The sequence below is a fragment of the Nyctereutes procyonoides genome, unplaced genomic scaffold (genome assembly GCF_905146905.1).
Source record: "Nyctereutes procyonoides isolate TBG_1078 unplaced genomic scaffold, NYPRO_anot_genome, whole genome shotgun sequence".
NCBI lineage: Eukaryota > Metazoa > Chordata > Mammalia > Carnivora > Canidae > Nyctereutes > Nyctereutes procyonoides.
This window is the reverse complement of record NW_026575031.1, coordinates 9,072,727-9,086,352: the sequence shown is the minus strand read 5'-3', so window position 1 is coordinate 9,086,352 and position 13,626 is coordinate 9,072,727. Positions and strand designations below refer to the sequence as shown.

General features: G+C 36.8%; 1 protein-coding gene across 1 annotated transcript in view; it reads right to left on the bottom strand.

The window, feature by feature from the left end:
- Positions 1-562: 562 nt before the first annotated feature.
- Positions 563-13,626, bottom strand: part of SNAP23 (synaptosome associated protein 23) — a 38,821-nt gene continuing 25,757 nt past the window's right edge. The window contains exons 6-8 of the mRNA XM_055316623.1: positions 6,946-7,104; positions 5,530-5,674; positions 563-4,406 (exon numbers count right to left, since the gene is read on the bottom strand). Coding sequence (XP_055172598.1) covers positions 4,341-4,406; positions 5,530-5,674; positions 6,946-7,104 — 370 coding nt within the window. The 3' untranslated portion in view covers positions 563-4,340. The remainder of the gene's footprint in view (positions 4,407-5,529; positions 5,675-6,945; positions 7,105-13,626) is intronic.

The following is a 13,626-nucleotide window of genomic DNA, read 5'->3' as shown; positions in this document are numbered from 1 at the left end:
AACTATGTAAAGTAACATACCCAGATTTCTTTCTTTCTTTTTTTTTTAAGATTTTATTTATTTGTGAGAGACACACACAGAGAGAGGCAGAGACACAGACAGAGGGAGAAGCAGGCTCCATGCAGGGAGCCTGACATGGGACTCAATCCCGGGTCTCCAGGATCAGGTCCTGGGCGGAAGGTGGCGCTAAACTATTGAGCCACCCAGGCTGCCCCATACCCAGATTTCTAATGCACAAGTATTTAGACTTACCTACGAGCTAACATAATGAAGTTGGTTAACCTGTGTGTGGTTTGGAGACCCATATTCTAGTTTGGCCACCAGCCCTAAGTCATCCACATTCTTTTAGAGTTTGGTTGGAAGTGAGTGTAGTATTTTAAGACCATGGGCCTTGGACTCAAAAATATCTTGGTTTGAATCCACAATCTGTCATTTATGAATTTGAGCAATTGCTTCTCATCTGTAATATGGCAAAGACCTCCAACCTCTCCGGTCTGTTAGGATGATATGGTAAAAAGATACATAAAGGCACTTAGCAGAGTGCCCATAATAGAGTAAGCAATCAGTAAATGGTGCCATTTATTTAATCTGTAAGGCGTTAAAACAGAAGTTAGCAAGTTGTACAGAAACAGAAGGCTTGAAGCAAATACTACATTTAAAAGGATGAAAACAAAGAACTAGAGAATAAGGAACTTGAGTATCAATCTGAGAAATGCAAATCTGATTAGGAATATAATTGGAATAACCTAGAATTTTGTTGAGTGACCTAAAGAAAATAACATTAAAAACACTAATAAAGTACAACTGAGTATAGAATGTCTGGATTAAGAGATTTATAATTCAAACATGACAGGAAAAGACCTAGAGTTGAAGTGTGGTATAAAAGATGAAGGAAAAAAAAAAAGATGAAGGAAGTGTGAAGGAAGAAAGAAACAGGCATAACTATTGGGGATAAATATCATCATTGTTAAGACGAAACCTGAAAGTGCTTATTGTTTAAAAAAAAAATTAAATTTGGGGGCATACTATTTTTGAACTCTTTAGTTACAGGTCAAAGTTATGTGAAGGTCACACAACAAGTAAATGACTAAAGCAAAATTTGAAAGTAGGTGGTCAGACTCTAGAGCTTGTGTTAACCACTTTCAGGTACTACCTTTCAAAAGTAATGGAATCAAGTTTCTAGATAGCGTTACAGGAGAAAATCAGAAAAGCCTTAAGTCAACAGCTTCTCTTTCTAGCATATTATGGGCCTAATTTCTAAGGCCTCATCCCTCTTCTTTCTCAGTAGCAAAAGGTTTGGAAGAGTTTGTAACCTGGGATCCAAAGATGGGCTTTCAAGACCTTTTTTTTTTTTTTTAAGATTTTACTTATTTATTCATGAAAGACACAGAGGCAGAGACATAGGCAAAGGGAGAAGCAGGCTCCATGCGGGGAGCCGGACGTGGGACTTGATCCTGGGCTGGGACTCCACGATCACGCCCTGGACCAAAGGCAAACTCTAAACCACTGAACCACCCAGGCGTCCCTTTTAAGACCCATTGATGCATGATTCTTACTTATGCATGATTCAAGTTTTTGTTTATCTACTTCTTTGGGGAGATAGGCCATGTTGTCTTTCATCAAATCCACAAAGAGATTCCTGACCCAAAAAGAGCTCCACCCAAGAGAGAACAGTAACTATATTAAGCTCTTATATTTGTTGGGTGCTGCTCTCAGTCCTTTACATGCGTCACCACACTGACTTTTTTTTTTTTTAAGATTTTATTTATTTATTCATGAGAGACACAGAGAGAGAAAGAGGGAGAGACACAGGCAGAGGGAGAGGCAGGCTCCATGCAGGGAGCCCAATGTGGGACTCGATCCCGGGTCTCCAGGACCTATGACCCGGGCTGAAGGCAGTGCTACTGGGCTACTGGGGCTGCCCCACACTTACTTTTTGTGACAACTCTATGGAGGAGGAATATTAATCCTCATCTATAGACAAGGAAACTGAGGCACAGAAATGGGCTTACAGTCTCAGTAAGTGGCAGAGTATAAATTCAGACAGTTGAGTGCCTTAGCTTACACTTCTAACCAATTATATTGTGGGGGCAGCATTTTGGTATCCTCTGAACTATTGTCTTTAGCCGTAACGTAAGAAAAATTTTGGGGGGGTGGGGGACGCCTGGGTGGCTTAGCGGTTGAGTGCCTGCCTTCGTCTTGGGGTGTGGTCCCAGAACCCCAAGATCGAGTCCCACATTGGGCTCCCTGCATGGAGCCTGCCTCTCCCTTTGCCTGTGTCTCAGCCTCTCTCCGTGTCTCTCATGAATAAAAAAATAAAATCTTAAAAAAAAATTTTTTTAATGTTCTATGGGCATTTATGTATACCACAATCCCCAATGTTTTATACTTTCTTACTTTACATATACCATTACCTGCCAAACTACTGCTTTTGGCATTGAGCATTTCTTTTTTTTTTTTTTTAAGATTTTATTTATTCATGAGACACACAGAGAGAGGGGGCTGGGCAGAGACACAGGCAGAGGGAGAAGCAGGTTCCATGCTGGGAGCCTGACATGGGACTTGATCCCAGGTCTCCAGGATCAGGCCCTGGGCTAAAGGCAACACTAAACTGCTGAGCTACCTGGGCTGCTGCCCATGACATGGAGCATTTCTATTCCAGAGGGCCTGAATGAATCTCACTCTAAATATTTTCCTCTTCAGCCTATGAAAGTCCTCATGTTAACAGTAGCTTCAGTAGATGGGTTGTAGTTGTTGCTCATAAACATCCTTTCAATCATTAGTGTATTAAAGCTCAAATGAATAAGAGACTCAGAATAATTAAAATGAACCTCATAACAAATTGTAGGAAAAGTCCTGTCAGTATTTCCAATAAAAAATGGGAAAGGTGCCAAAGACAGCTTTCCATCAGAGTGCTTCTTGATTTATGGACCTTTGCTTCATTCAATTTGTAACGAGCTAGTGAAATTGTTCACCTTCCCCTGGTTCCCACCAAATAGTAAAAAAAAAAAAAAAAAACCCCACATTACCTATTTGAAAGAACAATTCCATTAGTTAGTTATAAAATTTAATTGTAAAGATCAAGCAGTGGTTATTGGTCAAACCAATCCACATTAATAGCTTTGAAGTATGCAGACACTAGTTCTTAAATAAAGGTGACAAATATCAAACAGATTCTTCTAACACTGTTCAAGATCTAAATAAATGTGATTCTGGACATAATTCAATCCACAAGGCTAACTGAATGATAGTGCAGTCATTAATAATTAAACCAAAGGCATAATTTTCCAAATCACTTTTTAGTTAAACAATAAATTCTAGTTTTAAAGTCTAAAGCTACAAAAAAATTCAAAGAAATCTAACTATTTTTCTACCTGAGATCAAAACAAGTTTCTTTTATCCTATCTAAACATAATTCTTAAAAAAAAAACAAACATAATTCTTGGCTTTGAGGTAAATCTGAATTCACGTGATATACTTTGTCAAACTTTTCCAAAAAAATTTAAGCCCTGCTTTAGAGAGAAATTCTCATGTTACACATACATATTTACATATTTTTTTTCTTCAAAGACTAATGACAAATTTATGAGGTTAACAAGCATGTAATGGGACCATGATACTAATAATGTGAAAATAAAAAGCCATTCATTTATACAAAGTGTTCTTGTAAGGTGCAATATGAAATGGGATCACTATGTACATACACAAATCACCAAAAGTTCAGCAACTAAGCTCACTTTGAAAAAATTCTATTTTTTTGGAGCAAAGGTTACCAAGTTGTGATGTATAACAAAAATATTGTGTATAAAAGCTCCGTTACCAAGGATTAGCCTAAACTGGCAATAATTGCAGCTTAAATTAAAAATTAAACCCAGCTAGATCTTTACTGTGGCTATGCAATTTTTGCTTTGTGGCATGCACGTTTTACTGAGGTAACAACGTCTTATCTCTTGCCTCTCCTCCTTATGCTCCCCTTGCCCCCAGTTTCCTTCTTCATGGCTGTCTTTGGCAATGCTTCCAAATCTTGAAAGCAAAAGAACCTGCTAAAGTAAATGAGAAGGATGAAAAATAACACGATATAAGATGTATAAAAACCAATCTAAAACTACGAATCAAGGGAAAAAAAATATACAAGGACAGCCGAGCAGTAGTATACCCTCAAAGGAAAGAGAACATTAAAAAAAAAAAAAAAAATAGGGGATCTGTACTCCTGGCCCTTCTTGCACATTATCTCCTGATTTAGAAGAGCATGGAACCAAAACGTCAAACTCTGAAAAGGTAATGGCTTTGAAGGAGGAGCTAGAGAAGTGAATACATGATAAAGAAGTACAGCAGCAGCTTTAGCTGTCAATGAGTTTCTTTGCTCTGGCATTGGCAATATCAATACGATCTTTGTTGGTGTCAGCCTGAAAAAAAGAAAAATATATCAGCATTATGTTACAAGGTAAGCTGCTCTAATAAAAGTTAAATTTCATACACTTGGAGTAACTGACACACTGAGAAAATTCAGGAAACACAAAGTCACAAAATTCATTTTGGGCAAGAAGAAACAGAACATGAAATTCATTTGGGAAAACTGGGTATATAAACATAACAAAAATATAACAGAAGAACTTGACTGTATTTCATGAATTCTGTAACATTTTTTCATAGTTTAACTGGGATGTATGTTATAATCAATGGCATTTTTGATGCAGTGAAATTAAGAATGCTTTTTGTTACAGATTTGAACACTGTGGAAATCTTCCTGAACTGAATCACAGAATCTTATCTGAGACTACTCTAGGTCTAACCCAGAGAATCTGAAAGAACATTCTTCAAGATTTTTTAATAGATACATTACCACCTGCATCAATATCTGAATTTAAAAGATGGGTAATATATAAACCCACAAGACAGCTTTGAAAGCACCTTATGAACCACTCTTTGCCTCAATGAAATACACTGTTAAGTAATTCAACAGAACTAAGTTTAAAAACTCACCCCATCCTTTAAAGCACACTGAGGTTTTTAATGAAATAACAATAACAAGAATGGCTTTTAGGCACAACACATCCAAAAAGCGAACATAATTTCACTTTTGGTATCTTTTATATCATGTGAAATAAAATTAAAAAAAAAGACAATTCCATTTTTCCTTTACTCATAGGACCCTGTTTTGTGTGTCCACTCCACAAGAACCATTGTGTAGAACTGATTTTCACTTACTGATTTATGAGATGAGGATTTAGGAACTTACATAGCCCTCCCAAAGGTCAGAGTAGACTGTAAGCTTCATATGTGAAATTTTAAATAAAACCACTTCATTCTAAGGTCTTGCTTTCAAAATGAACAGACTGCCATGAGCAAAAGATAGGAGGACCTAGCTGTAATTTTTCAATGTGTTAGAATTGCCACCTCATCAAAAGTATAAGACCTGTACGGACAGGATCATCTCTTATTGTTCTCCCCCCAAAATATCAAGCACAGATGTACGTTACTGAAATATGGTGGGTATCTCAAATTCCTTTGGCATGAAGGAGCATTTACCTTTTCTGTGATCCGGTCTATTTTTCGATTTTGAGCCTCGATCTCATTGCCCATTTCCAGGGCCATGTTTTTTAGGTTTCCTAGGATACTGCCCACTTGAGTCAGGTTCTCTTCCATCTCATCTTCTCTAGCATCATTAGTTATACTGTCACAAAAAATACAGTAAATTCAGTACTTTTGGTGAATTATAAACAGACTAAATCTGGATTTAGTTTTTATATAAATAACCAAAATGACCTCAGCAAGCATTGGACCCACAGCAATGCAGGTTACCATTCTTGAAAAACATCCTGTGGTAGAAACTGAAAAGAATAACCAAAGAGAACAAAATGTCTTAAAGCCATATAGGAGAAGAAACAACTCTAGAACAATGGTTCTCAAAGAGTGATCACAATATAACCTGGGAACTTATTAGACACGAAAACATGCTAATTCTCACTCTCTACTACAGATCTACTGAATCAGAAACTGGAAGTGGATCCCAGCATTCAATGTTTAAAAAAACCCCCAAGTGACTCATGCACCTTAAGTCTAAAGTATCACTGCTGTAAAACAGGCTGTAAAATTGTGGCTCAAAGGCAAAAACTGGCCTTCCACCTGATTCTGTAAATAAGGTTTTACTTAAATACAGCCATGCTCATTTGCTTACGTATTGTTTATTGCTGCTTTCACCATAAATCAGAGTTGAGTAGTTGGCAACAGAGACCAGGCTGCAGTCTAAAATATTTACCGTCTAGCCCTTTACTGTTATCCTTATAGGTATCTAGCCAATCCCTAACTCTAGATTTTTTTCTTTTGGTGGTGGGGGGGGTGGGTGCCAGCATGGAGCCCAACACGGGGCTTGAACTCATGACCCTGAGATCAAAACCTGAGCTGCGATCAAGAGATGCCTAACTCACTGAGCCACCCAGGCACTCCTATATGATACATTATTTTTTTTATTTATGAATTTATTCATGAGAGACACACACAGAGAGAGAGAGAGAGAGAGAGAGAGAGAGAGAGGCAGAGACATAGGCAGAGGAAGAAGCAGGCTCCATGCAGGAAACCCGATGCGGGACTTGATCCCAAGACTCCAAGATCACGTCCTGGGCCAAAGGCAGATGCTCTAATGCTGAGCCACCCAGGCATCTCATACATGATACATTTTAAAACACATTTTCCTATTTATAGAAGTAAAACATGCTTACTTGGGTAATTTTGAAAGTACTGAAAAATATAAAGAAACATTAATCCATCAATGGAAGTCAATAACCACAGTCAACATTTTGTTAGAAGGCAGATTTTAAAATGCATTTTCAAATGGAATAAACACTATTTCTAATTGATGAGTTAGGGTTCGTGTATAACAACACCCACCCTCCTGAGCCATTCATTTAGGAAAGGGGTAAAAAACATCAGGAGGAGCTGGCATACCGTTTAATGTATCCACCGCTAGCTGCTCCAGTGGCTGGTTGTTGAGGCTGCCCATTTGTCACTCGGCCCGGCTGCTTAGATACTACATTACTAGGAGAGTTGTCTTCACCATCTCCCCATGTTGCCTTGTAGGCCTTACCGGACTCAAAGTTCTTTGTCCTATATAAGAGTCAGGAGTGTAGAAAGATATGGAAAAGCAAGAGGGAAAAATTGTAATTATTAGTTCTTTTTACCTAGAGGATGACCCTAGCAACCTTAGCATAAAAGCTACCTACAGCTAGATCTAGATTAGCTATACTATGCTCTGTTGCAATACAATATATGGAAAAAAATGAATTGTGTAAGCCCAATGACATTAAAAATTCTTTTAAAGGTTCAACTATTTCCATGAAATGTTCACTAAGTAGTTAGCAAGTAGTGAACTGCAATTATCTGATTGTCCAGGTTCCCCTAGTCTTTGACAGTCTTCAGAAAAGGAAACAGTGGAAAAAATTCCTCAGGAAAGGTGTTCCGTGATGCCTGATGAGGTTCCTGGAGAGATCTCACAAGTTGATGAGGGATGAAAGAGAAAAAAGGCTGAGTACGCAACACTCAGATCCCAGGTGCTCATTTATTTGAACCAGAGTAGATCCAGCTGATTCAGTTTTTAAAGTTAGAATTTTGCATTAAATTAAAAAACAAACATCATGAAGGAAAGGCATAAGAATTATTTCCAAATTGAACAGCCAATGATAACTATCTGAGACACTCTGGCACCAGTTATAAATTCTTTGATTTAGGGCTTCTTCATTTAAGAGTTTACTTTTCCTCCTTTTAAAAAAATGATCCTAAATCCAGACCTTTTAAAAATAAAAACATATACTTTAGGTGTTACTGATATAGACAAAACCAGAGCTTAACATAGGGATTTACCATTCAAACTGGTAATAATGGCAAGGGGTGGGGGGAGGCCTTGTGAAGCAACTTTTAAATGACTGTTACAAAAAAAATAACACAAAACTTTTTTACTGATTATTTGGCTAGGTACATTTTTCACTTACACAATTTTAATTTTTTACTTTTCTGTAAACAAAAAGTATATAGCTATAATATTGGTCTCTGATTTATTCCACATAATATGTTAATGAGGAAGTTTCCAAACTGCAAAAACAGAGGAAAGATTTTTATGAAAACGCTAGCTCCTTTCTTAATAGACATAAGGATTCCTTTTTAGCAAACCAATAATCAGATCTTAAACCTTAATCAGATTACAGAAAGGATATTACTACCTTTTTTTTTATAGGAGGTACTGAAAAGGTAAATACATCTATGAACACTGAAGAGCTAATCAAAGTGCCTTTCTTGGTTCCACTTTAAGTGCTCAAAATCAATTTCCTACTTGGGCTATTATGTTTAATTAATTAATCAATTTATTAATAAGCCATGTTAAATCTGTCTTGGAACAAGGTAGGATATACCTTTTTTAAATGAATATTTATATATAATTATCTGTTAGTTTGGTGAAACCCATTTTCATGTATTCTTTGTTATTAAGGTTAAGTTTCAGACAAAATTCTAAAGCAGAAGAATCCCAAGTGAATAAAATAAACAGCATATTAGTTTATCAGAAAGTTAAAAACCAGATGTATTAATAGAAGTAATAGGGACGCCTGGGTGCTCAGTGGTTGAGTGTCTGCCTCCGGCTCTGGGTGTGATCCCGGAGTTCCGGAATCAAGTCCCCTGTATGGAGCCTGCTTCTCTTCCCTCTGCCTATGTCTCTGGCTCTCTGTGTCTCTCATGACTAAATAAATAAAATCTTAAAATAATAATAATAATAATGTAAATGCAGTTTTTCTAAAAAAAAAATTATTTATTTGAGAGACAGAGAGAACAGAAGGAGAGGGAGAGGAAGCAGCAGACTCCCAGCTGAGCAGAGCCCGATGTGGGGGCTTGATCCTAGGACCCGGAGATCATGACCTGAGTGAAGGCTTAACCGGCTGAACCACTCAGGTGCCCTGATAAGTGCAGCTTTTATCAGGATGTCAGACTGTACAACAGGTGAAAGAGTGAGGGCTGGAATTCAAAAGTCACTAAATAAAAGATACTTATGTTTCTGAAAGCCATAGACATAAAGAGTAGACTGGGACAGGACTTGCCAGCTCCTGGTCTATCAAGTAATATATATATGCTCCAACCTCCTTCTCAACCTTAAGAGATAAGATTTGAAATTCCTTTAAGTTTTTAGAATTCTTCCTGCTAGAATTAGTTATAGGGAGCTTAGGATGCAAATAAATTGTCTTAACATGATATTATGAATGAGTTTCAATTAAAGCATGGTCTGTGGGCAGCCCGGGTGGCTCAGCAGTTTAGCGCCGCCTTCAACCCAGGGCCTGATTCTGGAGTCCCGGGATGGAGTCCCATGACAGGCTCCCTGCATGGAGCCTGCTTCTCCCTCTGCTTGTGTCTCTGCCTCTCTCTCTCACTCACTCACTCTCTCTGTCTCTCATGAATAAATAAATAAAATCTTAAAAAAATAAAATAAAATAAATGTTTGTGTTATAAACAAAGAATCAGACTGATTATCAAATCCTCCCTTTAAGAGGCCTGAATCCTAGATGTTTTTCTAATATCAAGGAGAAATGTACAAAAAGCTGGCTTTGAATTTTTCTTTTTACAGCTTTGCATTGGGTTGTCATGTTTACTTTCAAATGAGTTGGGTAAAAAACCTGCACTTTCTTCGTGCAGTTATAACATGCTCTGCATGTTTATGAAGAGACGATTTTTAAATGGTGTTGATTTTGTATCTTCATCCACACGACAGCTTCATGTCTCTTTTAGCACCTGTACTCTAGGTAATCCCTTCCAGTTTATCCTGCCACTTGTCATTACCCTGGAGTTTGTCCACCGACGAGGGAATACCCTTGAAAGTTTCTTGGTAAGAAATTATCAAGTAGCTGCCTATCTAATAATGATGATGATGATGGTTTTAATCTTGTCTTCTTTCAAAGGGTCTTAAAAGCTTTAAAGGTAATATTTCCCAAACTTGACTGGACACAGAGCAACCTAGAGGCCTTTGAACACACACACAGATGCATAAAAGTTACACTCTGAAAATTCTGCTTTAGTATGTATGGAGTAGAGTCTGGGAATCTTTTATTGCTGTTATTGTCTTATTTAAATTCAAAAGCTCATTTAGCTTCCCAGCCAGGAAAAAGAAACTGTCTAGAGACTTCCAATCTCTTGTAGGAGTATTTTAGTTATTACTACCAATAGTCTACCTTTTTTTTCTTTTTTGATTCCACAGCCCCACCCCCTCCAATAGTCCACCTTAGTATTTCTATATTGGGACACTGAGCTATTAATCTGAAGGAAGCAAAACTATACACCAACATTTCATTTTTCACAAAGGCCACAAGATTTGTAGTATATTGACTTAAATCCCAATCCTAGACCTGTCATTCCATAGCTGTAGAACCTTAAGCAGACTTCCATCACTGAGCATCCTTTTTCTTATATGTAAAACTAAGATAAAATAACAATACTGTTCTAATATTTTACAGGGCTATTTTACTTTACAGGGCTGTGAAAAAAAATCTAGTGATAATGAGTATAAATTGTTTGGAAAAGCATTAGTCAAATATTTTTATTCTTTGGTTTTAACCTCAACCTGATCCTTAACAGTTCATGTCTCTTAGTGCAGGGATTACCAAATGGCATGTTTACTCTTCTGGCCCATTAACGCTCACTAGCTTTGAGATCTACAGGTAGCTGAATACATTTGGAAGATGGCTACATAAAAAGACATCTAAGCCCAGGTTGTTTTGACCTACAATAAGAAAGAAATGACTCTGATCTGCGACTGAACTCTTTTACTTAATGAAATTTACAGCCCTTCTGGAAGAAATTAGACTTCATGATAAAATGCTTAAGCAAATTTGTGATTGAATTGTTATTAAGAATGCCACCTGGATGGGATCCCTGGGTGGTGCAGCGGTTTAGCGCCTGCCTTTGGCACAGGGCGCAATCCTGGAGACCCGGGATCGAATCCCACGTCGGGCTCCCGGTGCATGGAGCCTGCTTCTCCCTCTGCCTGTGTCTCTGCCTCTCTCTCTCTCTCTCTCTGTGTGACTGTCATAAATAAATAAAAATTAAAAAAAAAAAGAAAGAAAGAAAAAGAATGCCACTTGGAAAGTTAGATTTATCCTGTCAATTTTGAGGAGTCTAATAATCATTACCATTTTTCAATATAAATATCTCATTCAAAAATGGCAAGATTGAAATAAGAATTTGAAATATCGTTTAAAATCAAGAAGCTGCTGAAAAGCAGAAAACGAGTATTAAGATATGATCACAGGGTGCCTGGGTGGCTCAGTTGGATAAGCATCCTATTCTTGATCTCAGCTCAGGTCTGATCTCAGGGTCTTAAATTCAAGACCTGCACTGAGTTCCATGCCCAGCTTACTTAAAAAATAAATTAAAATGGAAAACAGTTTAAAAAATTAAAAACATATATGATCATGGTAATTTTAATAATTTATTTAGCTTTGGTTGTCAACATTAATAATAACTGAATAAAAATAGTAAAAAGAAAACCCAGTATTAGCTATAATTCTTTCATAACAGGGAGAATGAGCACGAGTGTGTGTGTGTGTATGTGTGTGTTGGGTGATTATGCTACGAGAAGAAAAAAGAGGGCAAGAAACAAAGGGTAAAAAATCAAGTGTTTAATTTTCTAACCTTTACCGTGGTCTTCACAGTTCCTATTATGATCCAAAATTAAGGAGTCGAACATTATACTAAACAGTAGGCAGACTACAGGGTTAACTTTCATAAAATATTAAGATTAGTTAGCTCTGTATTAATTCAACATGAAACCAGAGCAAGCTAACACATGATAATAGGAATTACAGAGCAGATTAAGAGGGAAACTCAGATAAGGTATTTGAAAGCAAGAATAAAGTAACGTTTTAAGTTTATATCCCACATTGTTCCAAATGGTATTCAAGATGACTAGCTTGGCAATTAATTCCAATTTGGTAGTGGCCTAAGTTATGGAGAATCCAAATCATTAGAAGCAACTCTTTAATAGGAAAAACCTTGATTCTGGAACCAGAAAGGCACAGGGAAATAACAGAAGATAGGATGCTGCAATCGAAGTCCTATGGAGAGATTTAGATTTAGCCTGAATTCCCTTACCTTTGATCAGAACTAGGATGAAGCAATTCTCTATAAAGATCAACTTAATTAAAACTTCTTAAGAAACTTCAGGGGTGTTTTCATTTTTATAATCTTAAATGTTATTTAGCAAAAACTTAGTTGTCAGAGCTATTAGTCAAAGGGTGGCATTATAAATTAAGAACATTTTGTCAAGTCCATCTTTTGGCATACGGCACCCAGAACAAACTCACTTTACATTACACACCACAGCACAATATTAAAGACAGTTTCCACCATTCACAAAATCCATGCACATGCACAGAAAAGCCTTTGAAGCATCACCTTTAGATAGCAGATTAACAGCCCAAACTGCGCCACAAGACTGCATCTTAAAGTTCCCTTTGATCAGTTATTGAGCTCGGCTCCTGATGTTAAATCTTCATTTTTAGTAAGCAGATTAGAAAGGAAGAGATTAATTGAGAAAATGAAATGCAGAAAAGAGTGAATGCCAAACAGAAGTTTAGAATTCTAAAAACATAATGCATTTAAATTCCTGCCCAGTTTCATAGAAACGAACATCTGAGAATCTAGATAAAAAGAACAATAGGAAAGTGATTTAAATTACAGCACACTTCATTTTTCCTAAAAATGTCTGGATGATGATATTCTTTCCTAAAATTATGAAAATTAGTATGAAGAGAAGGTAAAAACTAATGGAGAGGTTCTAAAATTTCTTCATTCTTTCCTGGTGATTACAGAATTCTCCTAATTATGTTATATACTTTATTTACATTTAATTAAGAAAAATATTTTTACACGTCTAACTCTCCCATCAGTCAACAAGTTTCTTAAGAACATTCAATCAGCAAGTATTTATTGAACACCTACTATGTATCAGGTACCATGTCACGTACACAAAAGAATAGAGTAATGACAAATGAAACAGTTTCAGAGCCATGCCTTACTCATCTTTGTATCTCCAGTGAGTAGGATGGGGGGAACTCCAATGATGACTAAAATATAATTTATCATTTATTTTAACAATCAGAGCTGATTTGTATCTCAATATGACATAAGACTTGAATAGAAAAAAATCTGTAGTACCAATTTTGAACTTCTCTAATACGTGGTCCAGAAATACAAATCTGTCTTCAAATCATGTGTTTGCCATTGTAAGTACACATCAAAGAGAAGCAAGTTCAGACAGAGTACCTTGTCTGAGAATAGTTACACTGGGACACCAGAGAGTTTACTCTTCTGAGACTTCTCATTTTAAGTCTGCTTCCTTTTAAACTCTTGTTAATTAGTTTAACAATTAGAATGACAATTTATCAAAGTTACTGTCAAAGATAACAGAATTTTTAAAAAGTATCTGTGCTATCTGTGCTATGATTCAAATAGCAGCAGGCTAACAATGACACCTATTCACAATCTTAAAGTTTAATCCTGGTAGTCTGTTTAAATTGATAGTCCTTTAAAAAGAATCAGCTAGGGCAGCACCGGTGGCTCAGCGGTTTAGCGCCGCCTTCAGCCCAGGGTGTGATC